At 36.5% G+C, this 15,929-nt stretch overlaps 2 protein-coding genes across 10 annotated transcripts in view; both read right to left on the bottom strand.

Annotated features, from left to right (window-relative positions):
• Window positions 1-15,929, bottom strand: part of SOX5 (SRY-box transcription factor 5) — a 1,021,816-nt gene that overhangs the window by 717,773 nt on the left and 288,114 nt on the right. The window lies entirely within an intron of this gene.
• LOC131519865 (mitochondrial import inner membrane translocase subunit TIM14-like) lies at window positions 9,845-10,665 on the bottom strand. Its single transcript, XM_058743376.1, has 2 exons — window positions 10,282-10,665; window positions 9,845-10,042 (listed from the first exon to the last, which is right to left on the bottom strand). The coding sequence occupies exons 1-2, from the start codon at window positions 10,527-10,529 to the stop codon at window positions 9,940-9,942; spliced, it is 351 nt and encodes a 116-aa protein (XP_058599359.1). The 5' UTR covers window positions 10,530-10,665; the 3' UTR covers window positions 9,845-9,939.

Below are 15,929 nucleotides of genomic sequence, written 5' to 3'. Positions count from 1 at the left end.
AATGTGACCATCGTCATCGCTGTCACCCATTACTTCCCAAGCTACAGTTAGTTATGTGGGTGTTTTCAACAATTTTTGTTTGGCCTACAGGGTAACAATGTACTCACACAATACATTCTTGGGGTCACTGCACAGTACTGAACTAGATGGACTAAGGGTCTCATCTGGCCACAGATTTTAAATATTCTTAACTGTTTTGTCTCAGAGTCAATATCTCAGAGTCAATATACTCCCTTGGAAGAGCAAGTTAGAATATGTATCACTATATCCAATCCTTAAGTATTCTTTTAATGTTCTCTTTATTGAAGTCTGGACGATAGCGTGTACCTTTTTCCTCCATAAAATATGTGTAACTAGTATTTCCCATGATATTTTCAATGATCATTCTCAGTCAGTGTTTAATATATTATATTCTTAATGCTATTTATGATCTTTCTCCTTTGGGGTTTAATTTGATTATTCTTTATACTTTTAAGTGTTTGGATTAGTATGTGTTTATAACTCTTCATTCATTACTGTACTCCACTGGCCATCTATTTTACTTCTTAAGAAGAAGTAAGAAACAGGAATAGCTCAAACTGGTTTGTACTACAGACTTTGATAACAAATGAAGAGAAACAAGAAAAGAAAGCAAGGCATATGGAATGCTCTGGTAGGCCCTCCTGGCCTCTGTCATCTTTTCTTTCTTGTATCATCAATAAAAAAAGAGTGGATATAAGCCTACATTAGTGTCTCTTAGTATTTTTTTCACTATCATTTTTCCCAGTGAACATTTTTATAAATTTTCCCTAATAGCCCACCCGATGAAATTTTAATACACCCAGTATATTGTTATATGTACCATATGTGTATCTATACTTTTTGAAAGGGGGATAATCCTTTCTTCTTTTCAAAACCAAGTTTTACCCCTTTATGGTAACATCACCTTTTGAGAATACACAGGCTAATTCACATTAGGAAGACAAACCACTTTCTACTTAGCGCATCGGGTCCAACCTGACTATAGAAGGTAAGTTGGAAGCCAGTTATAGTTGTGAGTCTGTGTTTTGTTTTGTTTTTCGCAAACCTTTAAGTACTAATCCATGGACCCTTAGTCCATCTAGTTCAGTAAATTTACGTTACCCCAAAATCCAAAACAGTACTTTGAAAATGGAAAATATATGGTAGTGTGTGAAAGATGCCCAAGAAGCTACAAAGCAGTTTAAGGACAAGAAGTAAGGAGGATGAAGAGTAAAGTGGAATTGTTTCCAATTAAAGCAGCTAGGGAATTAGGTAGGTGGAATGTAATTATCTACATTGGAGTTTGGCCAGGCTTCTGGGCTCTTTTGAGGAAAAAAAAAATGAAAGAAAGAAAGAAAGGGGAAAAAAAAGAAGAAGAAGAAAGCTCTGTGATCGCTAATGAATAGAGAGGTAGGTCCAAGCTGAACATCTCATCCAAAAAAATGGAATAAGATTTCTAAGTCCTTCTTTCCCAGAACATAAGTGGTATTCTCCTTTAATGAATTTGAAACTACTTATAAGCCCCTTACTTCAATTTGAAATAATAATTTCATACAGCAATAACCTTAGAAATGGGAGTGTTGGAGAAGACAGTAAAATAGCTCCGGCAATCAATTAAAGAGGCACAATTTGTAGCACGTGAGTGTCAAATCTGCAGCATTTTGAAATACAAGTGTTGGAGTCACACCAACACATGTCTAAAATTGAACAAGTCACTTTACGTTTTTAGGTTACCTGAAGAAGTAATTAGTAAAACAGGTTAGTTCTGCTCAAAGTACACAGGACCTTCCCCAATGACTGGGCCGCCAAGGCAGTGTAATGAAAACTGATAACTTTACCAACTCGGGAAGCCTGAGATGTGTGCCCAATAAATGTAAGCAGACATTATATCCTTCATAATCAGGGTAGAAGGAAGATGTGAACTGAATAAATGCTTGAAAAAAATCATAGCTTCTATTAGATGCAAAGATTGAAGCGTTAGACACCTTTAAGCTCAGCTTTCATTTAATTTATGGCTTTCCTTTCTGTAGTCTGAAGGGAGTGAAAAATTCTTCTCTCTAATTTTTTCCCCTTTCATGACTTGACCAGGAAGATGAAATCGGGGTACTTTAATTACCATTCAGAGCCAAAGGCTTGCCCTTTGATATGGAAATCCCACTTCTGTGACTGCCTTTTCCCCAGCCCCTTCTCCTTCCAGTTGCCCAACAGAATTTTAAGTAGCTTTGTCACCAGCTGATAGTAAAAGCTAACTGTAGCTCTTTCCTGTTAAGTTCTGTTTTGAGTTACACTATGTTTCTTTCACCAAATTGGAAAAGCTGGAAGCAAGAAAGGAGGGGGAGGGAAGGCAGCAAGAGATAGAGGGAAAGGGAGAAAGAGAGCGGATGTGAATGAGAGTATGACCAACTCTATCCATTAGAGTCACTCAATTATAGTCTCTACTCTGTCTGCATGAAGTGTGGCCCATCCTGCACAAAGCCTCTCACTTTAAACACACACACACAGAGCACAAACCGATGAAAGCTGCCATGTAGAGTTACCCCGTTATTGTCATCTGCCTGCTGCATGACTCCAGGCTTTGCTATAATTATTAATTGCACTTGTCAACTGTCATTAATTCCTCTTTAGCATCCCTGTCTTTGAGTAATTAGACAGAACAGCCTCACTGAGCTCATTGTTTAGAGTCCCTTGAAAGAGCCCACTGGGCTTTCTGCAGAGAAAACCATCAGGAATACAATAGAGCACTTCTCCCTTAACCCTTTGGAAGTGTGAATGTAAGGGAAAGTGCTCTCCCAGGTTTGGGTGGCCTGCTTTACTTTGCGGGTGCATAAAGTCTCTGTCTCTCTACCTCTTACCTGGAACCATATTTTAAATGTTTCTTTCCAGCAGAGAAGAGGTATTTAAGTTAATTAAAAAGTCTTGGGGAAAACAAAATTTCCAAATTAACATCATCAAGTTTTTAATCATTTTCTCATTTATCTTATGCTTTCGATGTTGGCGAAGGCACATTCCTCAGAAATAATATTTCCCTGTTGATTACATACATCTATAGACACTGCATACACACACACACACACAAACACATACACGTGCAAAGTTTTTTCCAGGTGACTTTTGATTTCTCTAAGTTATAACTTAGATTCTAAATTTTAGATTGACAGGATTGAAGCTCCTTTTTATTTAGTCCTTTTACCCAGCCTCCTATATAATGAGTCAGTTGACAGTGCTTTAAATTGTATAACTGGTAGCTCTGAATACACTTTAAAATTTTATTTTAAAATCCCTACACTGAAAATTAGGCCATATTTGATATCTGGTCCATGGTCTCTAGAAATTCCCTGAATTCATCCAGGGATACATTTTGTGCAATAATTCCAAATGAGAATTAATATGTTATCATTTTGAATCACATAATGCATAAGAAAGCACTATAAAAACTGTAAAGTGCTATAAAATGTCATATTAGTATTTTATCATTATTGGCTTATAAAACTAAACTCCTTTGATGCTGTTAAATCTATTTGCAGCTTTAAGTTCTTTAAATATGTCAAGAATAAAAAAATATTTAGCCATTTTCTAATAATAACACTGTTAATAACAATATCAAAATAGTTATTTGTTATTAGTTTAAACCACTCATACAGTAAAACTTCTTGATCTAGCTGTTTCACTGAAAAGGAAAAATCATATGAATTTCTCTTTAAAAATTTAAGGTCTATGTCATTTTAGAAAATACATGAGAGTAAATATGATCACTAGGGATCATTAGAGCTATTTCCTATATTATCTTAGCTATGAATTTTTTTCAGATACTGGGTGAGTACATTTTAACAATAATAACATTTACTAAAGTCGAGATATGGGTTCTATATACTTCATATACATTAGTTCATTTAATGTTCAAATCTCTATGAAATAGGTACTATCATCTCAAATTTAGAAATAGGAAAACTAAGCAATGAGTAGTTAAGGAAGTCGTCCAAGATCGCACAGCTAATGAATGGCTGTCAAGATCTGACAATCTAACTTCTCCAGGAGCTAAGATACTCTCCTATGCAGGTGTCCATTCGATAGGTAATAAATCGAGATTTGTGATTGTGTTTCCTAAAGAGCAAAATGTATTAATATATCTGAAAAACTCGTCATAAAAGTATGACATAAAAATACACTGGACATCTTAGGAAGCATCCAATACAGTCAAAGTGAAACTGCAGTGGAGGTGGGGAAGAGACAGAAAATGAGTTTTGCAAATGTTGGAGATTTTTTGGCTTTGGCACTGTTATCACTGTGTGTAAATGCTAGGTTAACATAAGAAAAATCCATTTTGATTTATACACACACAGACACACACACACACACACACACACACACACATGTATTGAGTATTTACTACATAGCTAGTCTATGCTAAGTAGTATGTAAGGCACTGAAGAAATACAGAAGTATAAATTATGATTCCTAGCTAAAAGGGGTTTTCAGACTTACCGAAAGGACAGAATTTTGAGAACCACACAATTAACATACTACAAAGTGCTAAATGGAATACAATCAATAAAATAGATTAAATGAAAGATCTAAGATCAATGATGCTAGAAGAAGGAAAAATGTGACTTATTAAAAGGAAAAAAATTCTAAGTATCAGGGGCATCTAACAATGAATCAAGCTGATTTGATAAGCAATGAATATCTATCATTAAAAACACTTAAGTTAGGTAATGATCAATAATGAACAATATAAAAGATTTTCTGCAGTGGTTGTGAGGTTGAACCGGCCTAAATAATATTGTCTAATATCATCTTGCACGTCTTATATTCCATAATCTCATAAAATAAACTTTTAGCAAGGAAGGGAAACTTTATTTTGCTTGTTCTTTACAGAGAAGTCATCCTGAAGAAGTTTGGTATTGAATTTGGCTTTGAATAATGAATTAGAGATTCAAAAGTGGTAATAAGAGTAAAATTAAAAAAATAACTTACAAATAGAATTACAAGTGCAAGGAGAGGAGCAGAAATAATAAACATGGGAAAGACAGCAAAAAGGCCCTACCTCACTGACATGAAGAACAACTTGGAGGAGCAGGCACGGCGGGGAGGGGGTAAGTGGCAGGGGGGTAGCAAGTAAAAGAGTAAAAGCTGTCTCAGCAGAAGGGAGGCCAACTCTCAAAAAGATCTGGTCAAGAGGTTTTTCATGGATTTAACTGTAAGAGAAGTAACTATGAGTTCGAGCCCCACATCAGGCCCTGCACTGACAGCTTGGCGCCTGCTTGGGATTCTGTCTCTCCCTCTCTTTGCCCCTCCCCTGCTTGCTCTCTCTCTCTCTCAAAATAAATAAACTTAAAAATAAAATACAATGCAGAATGGGAAAGAATAAGAAATACTAAATGTTAGAGAAAAAAATAACTATTGTATACCTAAAACAAGAGTACATTTTGTAACTTTCTTTTTATACCTTACTATTCTCCTTTTGCAATGCTTAAATAAATATGACTGAAATTTTTAGCAAAAAATTTAGCTGGAGGAGGTCCAAAAGCACAAACTTAAGTTACAAAATAAAATAAATAGGTCATGGGGATATCACGTACAGCATGGTGTTCTACATTTGAAAGTTGCTAAGATATATCTTAAAAGTCCTCATCACAGGGCTGCCAGGGTGGCTTAATCAGTTAAGTGATGGATTCTTGACTTCGGCTCAGGTCATGACCTCACAGTTGGTGGGTTCGAGCCCCGTGTCAGGCTTTGCATTGCCAATGCAAAGCTGGCTTGGGATTCTCTCTCTCCCTCTCTCTCTCTCCCACGTTCACTCACTCTCTCTCAAAATAAATAAATAAACTTAAAAAAATGTCCTCATCACACAGAAAAATTTATAAGTACATATGGGGACCAATGTTAACTAGACTTATTGTGGTGATCATTTTGCAATATATACATATATCAAATCCTTATGTCACAAACCTGAAACTAACATAATGTTATATGTCATTTATACCTCAATTAAAAGAAAAGCATACTATGGGGCGCCTGGGTGGCTCAGTCGGTTGAGCGTCCGACTTTGGTTCAGGTCACGATCTCACAGTTTGTGAGTTCGAGCCCCGCATCGGGCTCTGTGCTGACAGCTCAGAGCCTGGAGGCTGCTTTGGATTCTGTCTCCCTCTCTCTCTGCTCCTCCCCTGCTCACACTCTGTCTCTCTCTCAAAAATAAATAAAGATTGGGGCACCTGGGTGGCGCAGTCGGTTAAGCGTCCGACTTCAGCCAGGTCACGATCTCGCGGTCCGTGAGTTCGAGCCCCGCGTCAGGCTCTGGGCTGATGGCTCGGAGCCTGGAGCCTGTTTCCGATTCTGTGTCTCCCTCTCTCTCTGCCCCTCCCCCGTTCATGCTCTGTCTCTCTCTGTCCCAAAAATAAATAAAAAACGTTGAAAAAAATAAATAAAGATTAATTTAAAAAAAAAAAAGAAAAACATACTTTATACAATGACCATATCTACTCAGTATAATAGCGTATTTAACAAAATGTAAGAGAGAAAGAAAGAACAGGGAAAAAAAAGGAAAGACAGCTAGCTGATGGACTCAGCATGAACAAAGAGTACATGAACTATAAATGACTCTAAAGTGAAGTATCTATCATTCAGTCAAAATTTTATTACTTAGATATGCCATGGCTATCAACAACCATGCTCAGGAAATACATCTACCCTGTTTCTATTGGGGAACTGATATCACATTTTATTTTTGGTCTTTTGAATTCCAATATTCCCTATTCTCCCCCAAAACCCATACCATAATACACATCAGAGAAATCTTTATGAGACTGGACAAAACATGCTAAATATTGACATTTCCCCCATGGGGAAAAAAAATCAATGCCATCTTACTATTCATCAAATTAGACAAGATTACACATAAGCTCCTCAGGTTGAATTTGACAATATGAAATGTACAGATTGACATGTCACTACTGCCTTGATATTTCTAAGCCAAATAGAACTACACAGTTTTTCCTCTACACAGTTGATCATGCTGTCTCAATTCTCTCCTTATTTCCACCATTCAAGACCCAACTCAGATACCATGGTTTTAACTATGCCTTTCTGGATTCCCACTTCTTCTCCACGGCCTTCACCCCCTGTCCATGACACCACTTCCTCCTCTGATACAGGAAATACAACAGAGAACATCAATTAAAAGTCCGTTACACAACTCACGGGTATCATTAGATAAAAACAGACCAACTAGTCAGCGGCAGCATAACTGGTAAAAGGAGTCAGAAATGTCTCCCAAATAGTTTTAGAGAGTGGATGCTATAGGTTGCAATGAAAGATTTCTGCAGCACAACTCTTGGTAGTCATAATGCATTTTTTGGGCTCTTATAGCAGCATTCAATCTGGACCTATGACACCACACTAAAGCAGAGATCATAAAGGGCATTTACTTGGGGTTATTGGAAAGTATTCAGGGACATCCCTCTGCATCTCTGGCTTAGTTCAGAGGTAGACTTTGGAGCATCTCAAAAGAATTGCATATCCCTCAAACCATGTTCTGTAAATATTGCTTGTTGCCACTGGGTTTCTCCTAGATGCTGTGGGGCAACAGATTTGAAACTGTTTTCTCTGAAAGAAGTGGAGTTCAGATACTATACATGGCCAAACACTAAATCAAATGCCTATGATTAAACTAGTTGCAAGCTGACCCCCATCTTGAGAAAACTGGCATGCCTAGCAAAGACCACATCTAGATGCTAAGTACTCAGAAGAGAGACATTGACCCTCTGCATTCTGCCTTTTAAAAGAGGGACTGATATAAACCACAATTTTTTAATCCATTCATCAGTTGATGGACATTTAGGCTCTTTCCATAATTGGGCTATTGTTGAGAGTGCTGCTATAAACATTGGGGTACAAGTGCCCCTATGCATCAGTACTCCTGTATCCCTTGGGTAAATTCCTAGCAGTGCTACTGCTGGGTCATAGGGTAGGTCTAGTTTTAATTTTTTGAGGAACCTCCACACTGTTTTCCAGAGCGGCTGCACCAACTTGCATTCCCACCAACAGTGCAAGAGGGTTCCCATTTCTCCACATCCTCTCCAGCATCTATAGTCTCCTGATTTGTTCATTTTGGCCACTCTGACTGGCGTGTGGTGATATCTGAGTGTGGTTTTGATTTGTATTTCCCTGATGAGGAGCGACGTTGAGCATCTTTTCATGTGCCTGTTGGCCATCCGGATGTCTTCTTTAGAGAAGTGTCTATTCATGTTTTTGCCCATTTCTTCACTGGGTTATTTGTTTTTCAGGTGTGGAGTTTGGTGAGAAACTTAACAGAAACCCATGGGGGAGGGGAAGGAAAAAAAAAAAAAAAGAGGTTAGAGTGGAAGAGAGCCAAAGCATAAGGGACTCTTAAAAAGTGAGAACAAACTGAGGGTTGATGGGGGGTGGGAGGGAGGGGAGGGTGGGTGATGGGTATTGAGGAGGGCACCTTTTGGGATGAGCACTGGGTGTTGTATGGAAACCAATTTGACAATGAACTTCATGTATTGAAAAAAATAACTAAATAAAAGAGGGACTGATATACTTTTGCTTTCCTCACCCCCACCTGTACCCCAGCACTTTCTAGCACTTTTGAAGCCCAGGATCTCATTTTACTTATTATTGTATCTTCTGCAGCAACCAGTGTCATGCTTGGCACATTATGGTATGAATGTCACACAGACATGCATCTTTGCTTCCTTCTTTTCAATCCAACTCCTTATACAACCTCTGATAAAATGCCGGAGTGGACAGATAAATGGTAGGCACACCCAACATGGGTTTCCGTCAACATACTGGGCATGCATCCCATGCTGCCACCAAACTGACTTATAAAGAAATCACTAAAAATAAGATGAACCAATATAGAATGTGTTGAACTTTATTTCTGTCCATTCTGACTAATTTCGTTCAAGAAGAATTGAAAGCAGATGGTTAAAATCGAGAAAATAGACTAAAACCCTAGTTAATGACCATCTTGGAGACTGCTGTGCATGTACTTAATATATGTTTAACTAAGAGAAGCTTGCTAAGCAATATTTATATGTATAGTATTCTACTTTCTCAGGCTACTGTTTCAAACTAGTGCTTTCTCAAAGAAATTTTAAATCAGATTTCACCTCTGGTCACATTCCTGCACACTTGTACTTTCTAGGAGTTATGCAGCCTTAATCCTCTTGAAATTTTAGATCATAATTCCAAGAGTTATTAGGTTGGAAAACAGCTTCTGGGCAAGTGATGTTATTCAAAAAACTTTTTATACCAGAAATAATAGTTGGATTATTTCTGCCTCACGGATAGTCTTGAGGTCTGATTTTTAATATAATTCTGACATTAGTGTTCCTTCCTTTTCAATAACAATACTTCTAAAACAAAAGGGAAAGATGGGGGAATAAATAAAGAAAACACAATGGTTGTTAATAAATATAAAGGTTAAAATTAGATTTGACCTTCCTTTTCTGTACAGTTTACCCTATTCTTCTGTATTACAATGACATTACATAAATACTTTGATATTTGTTATTTAAGGGTGTATCAATATCTTGAGTTCTTTTAAGTCTCTGGAAGTGTTACTCCTTTTTAAATTTGCTGGTCATAATGTGTAAATTTTCTTTTAAAAACACTATTTATTTTTGAAAAGTTATTCCTATTCCTAAAATTAAAATATTTACCTGTACTTTATTTCAGTACAGATAAAGTTTAAAAATAGAAAAAAGGGGTTATGCACCAAAGTTCACTTATTTAAGTATCTAACTGAGGTGTGTTGGTAATGGAAGAACATAGAATTCTTTTTTTTTTTTTTTTTTTTTTTGGTTTAGCTTGTGCTAAATCATTTTTAAAATTTGTAGCTTTGAGGCCTTTTATTATAAAAAGCTAGCACGCATATACATAAACTAACAAGAACTTAAAATTCACACATTTACTTCATTTTTTAGCTTGACCTTCTAGTAAATCTTTAGCTTCATTGATTTTGGCTGCTATATAAGGAGATCCTCCCTTGTCTGGGTGATTTAAAAGCATAATTCGTCTATGGGCATCTCTTATTTTTCCTTCAACGTTTTTTTTTTTTTTTTTTTTTTTTTTTTTATTTTTGGGACAGAGAGAGACAGAGCATGAACGGGGGAGGGTCAGAGAGAGAGGGAGACACAGAATCGGAAACAGGCTCCAGGCTCCGAGCCATCAGCCCAGAGCCTGACGCGGGGCTCGAACTCACGGACCGCGAGATCGTGACCTGGCTGAAGTCGGACGCTTAACCGACTGCGCCACCCAGGCGCCCCTCTTATTTTTCCTTTATTGGCAGTAGGGCTTACGCCTAGTATTAATGCTGCTTCTCGTTTTGTCATTTTAGGTTCAAACCCACCTCTATAATAGCCACCACTGAAAGCAGATTTTGGTAGACTTTGAAAAACTTGTTTTACTTGAGGCTCCATATGTTTCATGGCTTGCAAAACATAACGGCCTGCAAATCCTGCAGCAGCAATGGTCAGTCCAACTGCTACCACTGTACTGGCCATGGCTCTGGCTCGGCTCCCCGGCCTCCACCAAGAGCGCCGTTCATTCCAGACCAAATGCCGTAGCCACAAAATTTCACGCCCCTACCAGAGAGCGACGCGGACACCAGCAGGCACAAACCTCTCAGACACAGGTGCCTTAGAATTCATTTTATAAAAGTTTCTTTCAGTCAAAAAAGACAAGTTCATCTGAACAATTTATCAAATATATTTTACTTTATTTTAATAATCTGCTTCATCCAATGGGTGTAATAATCACTTTTTCATTGAGGTGTTTGGTTATAAAAATGAGAATAAAGGGGGAAATGCAGGAGACTTTAAAAAAATCCAACTGTAGACACATCTGTAAATTCAGGGACATGATTTATGCTCACAATAATGAGTTAACTGTGTCATTAAAGAGAAGTGACTATAGAAACAATAGAACAGTACTGGAAGAATTTAATGATGGTTTTTAAAAGGCGAATTTTTTTCAAATTTTTTTTAACATTTATTTATTTTTGAGAGAGAGAGAGAGAGACAGAGACAGAGTGCAAGTGGAGGAGAGGCAGAGAGAGACAGAGACACAGAATCTGAAGCAGACTCCAGGCTCTGAGCTGTTAGCACAGAGCCCAGTGCGGGGCTTGAACTAATGAACTGTGAGATCATGACCTGAGCCAAAGTCCAACGCTTAACAGACTGAGCCAACCAGGTGCCCCAGTAAATATGTATTTTTTAAGTGTTTATTTATTTATTTTGAGAGAGCGCGCAAGAGCAGGGGAGAGGCAGAGAGAGAGAATCTCAAGCAGACTCCATGCTGTCAGCACAGAGCCCAAAGAGGGGCTTAGTCTCAGAGCTGTGAGACAATGACCTGAGCTAAAATTAAGAGTCAGATGCTTAACCAACTGAGCCACCCGGGTGCCCCAAAGCAAATATCTTAAAAAGGAATAGTATCTATGGTCCATTATATAAGATTTAGAATTTATTTTCAAAGGATTCTAAAAATCTTATTTCTGGGGTATTATTCTCAGCGATAATGGGACCAAGTGGAATTCACATGAAGGCAAAAGTTAGCACAACATGAAGAACTGAATTTTATGAATAAACCCTGAATAAACATGTTGGCAGTGTTATAGCATTTTATCCTAACCGTATAGACTTTAATGTATTGAAAATTCTGAAAAACACTTTTCCTCTTGATTTTTTTCTCAATTCAAAATCAGTACAAAGAACTTAAATATGTTTATACAGCAATCTGTGTATATAGAAAATGCTCTCATTAGAAAAACTACGTATGAAGTACTAATGTTATCGTTGTCAAAATTCCTATGTCATTTTTCACAGAAATAGAAAAACAACCCTAAAACTTGTATGGAACAACAACCAAAAAAAAAAACCCCTCCAAATAACCAAAGCAATACTGAGGATAAAGAACAAAGCTGGAGATATCGCACCTCCTAATTTCAAACTATACCACAAAGCTACAGTAATTAAAACAGTATGGTACTGGCATAAAAATAGACACATAGACCAATGGAACTGAATTGAGAACCCATAAATAAATCTCTGATAGAGTCAACTAATATTTGACAAGGGAGCCAAAAATATTCAATGGGAAAAGGATCCTCTCTTTATTAAATGGTGCTGGGAAAACTGGACAACCACAAGCGGAAGAATAAAATTGAGCCCCTATCTTACACCATTCACAAAAATTAACTTAAAATGCATAGACTTGAACTTGAGACCTAAAACTGTAAAACTCCAAGAAGAAAATGCAGGGGGAAAGTTCCTGATGTATGGATTAGTACATGGATACATACAGTTAAAATATATGCATCTTTCCTTGAAATAAAAGTAATATATGTTTACTGAAGAAAGGCAGCTGGGGCACCTGGGTAGCTCAGTCGGTTAAGCATCTGACTCTTGGTCTCAGCTCAAATCATGTTCTCATGGCTTTTGAGTTTGAGCCCCACGTCAGTCCCCGTGCTGTCAGTGCAGAGCCTGCTTAGGATTTTCTCTCTCTCCCTTTTTCTCTGGATTCCCCCGCTTGTACTTTCCCTCTCAAAATAAATAAATAAAATTTTTAAAAAGAAAGAAAGGCAACTAACACATGTAATCAAAAAGGTGAAAATTTTAAAAATCAGCCATAATTCTTTAATCTAGACATATCCTTTCTGCATTTTTCATATCTTCTTCCAGAACTTTTGTTCTATGCATGATCCACACACCTCTGTGTGTGTGTTCGTGTGCATGCATGTACCCACATATCCACTCAATAAACATTTACCATTGCCCAGGTTCTGGCTTCCCATGTTATTACATCATTTTTAAATTTTTTTCATTTTATATATTTTAGAGAGGGATGGAGAGAGCAAGTGCAAGCAGGGGAGGGGCAGACAGAGACAGAGAGAGAGAGAATTGCAAGCAGGCTCCATGCTGTCAACACAGAGCCTGATGCAAGGCTTGATCTCACAAACCATGAGATCATGACCTGAGCTAAAATCAAGAGTTGGATGCTTAACCGACTGAGTCACCCAGGTGCCCCTACATCATTTTTACATGAAATTAATATTCCATCACATATACACACAATTTTTTTAACATAGAGCCAATTTTAATATATTGATTGTTTCCAATTTTATGTTACTATAAACACCATATATGAAACGTTAGCTAACTTCCTAGAAGCACAAACGTCAACATTAACTGATTTTAATGTGTACTGTGTGAAATGAATCTTTGGTGCAGGGATGCAAATGACACCACCAGCCTCAGTCAAGGACAGGCCTAATCTCACTGCAATCTTGTCTGCATTGGTTATTGCAGCATTTTTCATCTTTTCTAATTTGCTAAATGAACTATCTCAACTGATTTGTATTTCATGAATTTTACAAAAATCAAACATTTGATATGTTTAATCCCCATTTGAATCCTCTTATTAACTGAATATTCAAATTATTTTTCTACTTTTCTATTAATTTATAAGCAGTTTAAGTTATATTTTATTTACATACATTGAATATATAACATTTCCAATAGTTTTAGCAAAAATAGCACTTTATATCATTAAACCTAATATATTGCAAATATATTTCTCATTTCCTCATTTGCTTGTTTTGTCAGTCTTACCATTTAAGAAGCCAAAAAGCTTTTATGTTTATGTGATCAAACCTAACATTTTTTTTTGTGACTTCCGCCTTTGGTATAATGGTTACAAATAACTTCTAACCCTCCCCACACTTACATAAATATTCACCAACACTACCTCTTAATACTCTTATAGTGTCTTCTATTAAAAATTTAAATCTTTAATCCTTCCAGAATTTATATTGGTAATGGCACAGGAATTGAATTTAACTTTTTTTCTAAATAGTTAGAAAATTGTCCTTAAACCATTCCTTTCACACAGATTTGAAATGCCTAAAACGACACTTGTATCAAAAAGCTTTAAGAGGGAATGAAATTCCCTAATTACAGGTCAAACATCATGTTTATATTATGTTATGCTATGTCATGTCACATCATATTATATTTTAAAACACCAATTATTCACTATAAAATCTGGTGAATTTTTTTAATTCTCTACAAGATGCCGAGATACATGCATCATCCAGGAAAGTAAAAAAACATCATGGTTCATAATTACATTAAAAATTAAGAAATATTTATTACATTTCATAATGAATCCAAGCAATTCAACATCACTAATTTATGCAAAATGTATTTTCATTTACAGAATGTGACCGTGGGCAAGACTTCTTCCATTGAGAAGATGTATAACCTAATTATGAAAAAGTTCTATGGAGACAGTTTTGGTTCAAGGTTTTTTCTCAAATTAAATTATTATTGTTAGAACTGCTTCTCTGTTGCTTAGTGTTCTAAAGTAAGACACAAAAATAAACAATGGCTTGCTTATATACATCATTTAAAAAATTTATGGTCAACAGTTCATGCCATTATTTTACTTGGAAGGAAAAATTCTCTTAATTATAAACAATTGCTGAATAAGAGAACAATGATCAAACATTGTTACTAAATTATTAAGACATATATTATCATCTGACTTTAAAAAGTAATAAACTCTAAATTTCCTGTAACTTTTGGATGATTCTCATTCATCATTCCTTATCAATCAGAAGCTGAAAGCCATAGCCAAAGGAATTATACATAGACCATTACTTTCTGCCAGATGTTTTAGGACTGTTTCAAGTACATCACCAATAGCTACTCAAAGAGCAATACCTTGTTCCAAGACCAGTACAATGGAGCATCTCTACATGACTGCATTATGTTACTTAAATTGATATACATTTTGAAACGAACTCTGCAATTCAAATTGTGCTAATAAAACTCCTCCACTGCATATGTACATACATTCGAAACACCCAGAAAATAAGCTTAATAATTTTATGCAAAACTATTCAGATGGATATTAGAGATTTGTAGGTAGAGCATGAAGATGATCAAGTATAATCAGGCATTTATACAAATAAGTTTGAGTTAAGGAAAAAAATGATACAAGTACAGTGCTCAGTCGGTTAAGCGTCTGACTGGATTTTGGCTCTTGGGTCATGATCTCATGGTTCGTGAGTTGGAGCCCCTTGCGCTGACAGATTCCCTCCTTTTGTCCCTTCCCTGCTCATGCGCATGCCCATGATCCCTCTGTCAAAATAAACTGTAGGAAAAAAAAAAGTATAGTGCCCTTACATTTAATAGGCTGTTAGCATGCTTTTCATGGTGTTGTTACTTACAATGTTTCATTAACTTGAGAAAACTAAGCAGAAAGTTTATCAAAATGAAGATATTCCAGAAACTGAGGTGCAACAATAAAGTATGATCTACAATGATGTATAAAGGGTTATTAAAAAGAATGAGATATAGAAATTTGATACCATTCAGGAAATACATAATCACACGAAGAGTTATTAATTAACAAGGGATTCGAATCAAAGACCAGCTTTGAATCTGTTCTACCATATGGTACAATAGAACTGTGGGTCAGGTTGTAGAGCATGGACGATTAGTTGTACAAGTAAGTAGTATCACAAGCCCTGTACTAATATAAATGTACAAATCAGTGCCTCCTTCCTTTTTAAAAAATAATAACTGGTGTTTATATTTCAAAGGGTCGTTGGATTTTCCTACGGCCTTTCAGTCTTCCTAATTACTATGTGTTCAGAGTTATGCACATTTTTATCCACAGGTGACAGACCTTTTTAAAACCAACTTCAATCACATTCAGTATTTTGTTTTGGTGGTGGTTTTTTGTTGTTGTTGTTGTTGTTGTTTTTCCCTTAAACTGCCACCTACATTAAAATGTAAGACTGTGCTGCTTGGAGTTCTCATTAATGTTGCACAATTTAGATGATAGATTTGTCAACAAAGTGGCTCATGCTCAAAGGCCAGTGAACCCTGTCGGGATAA

This window comes from Neofelis nebulosa, chromosome 8 (assembly GCF_028018385.1).
Source record: "Neofelis nebulosa isolate mNeoNeb1 chromosome 8, mNeoNeb1.pri, whole genome shotgun sequence".
In the NCBI taxonomy this organism is placed as follows: domain Eukaryota; kingdom Metazoa; phylum Chordata; class Mammalia; order Carnivora; family Felidae; genus Neofelis; species Neofelis nebulosa.
This window is presented reverse-complemented; position numbering and strand designations above follow the sequence as displayed.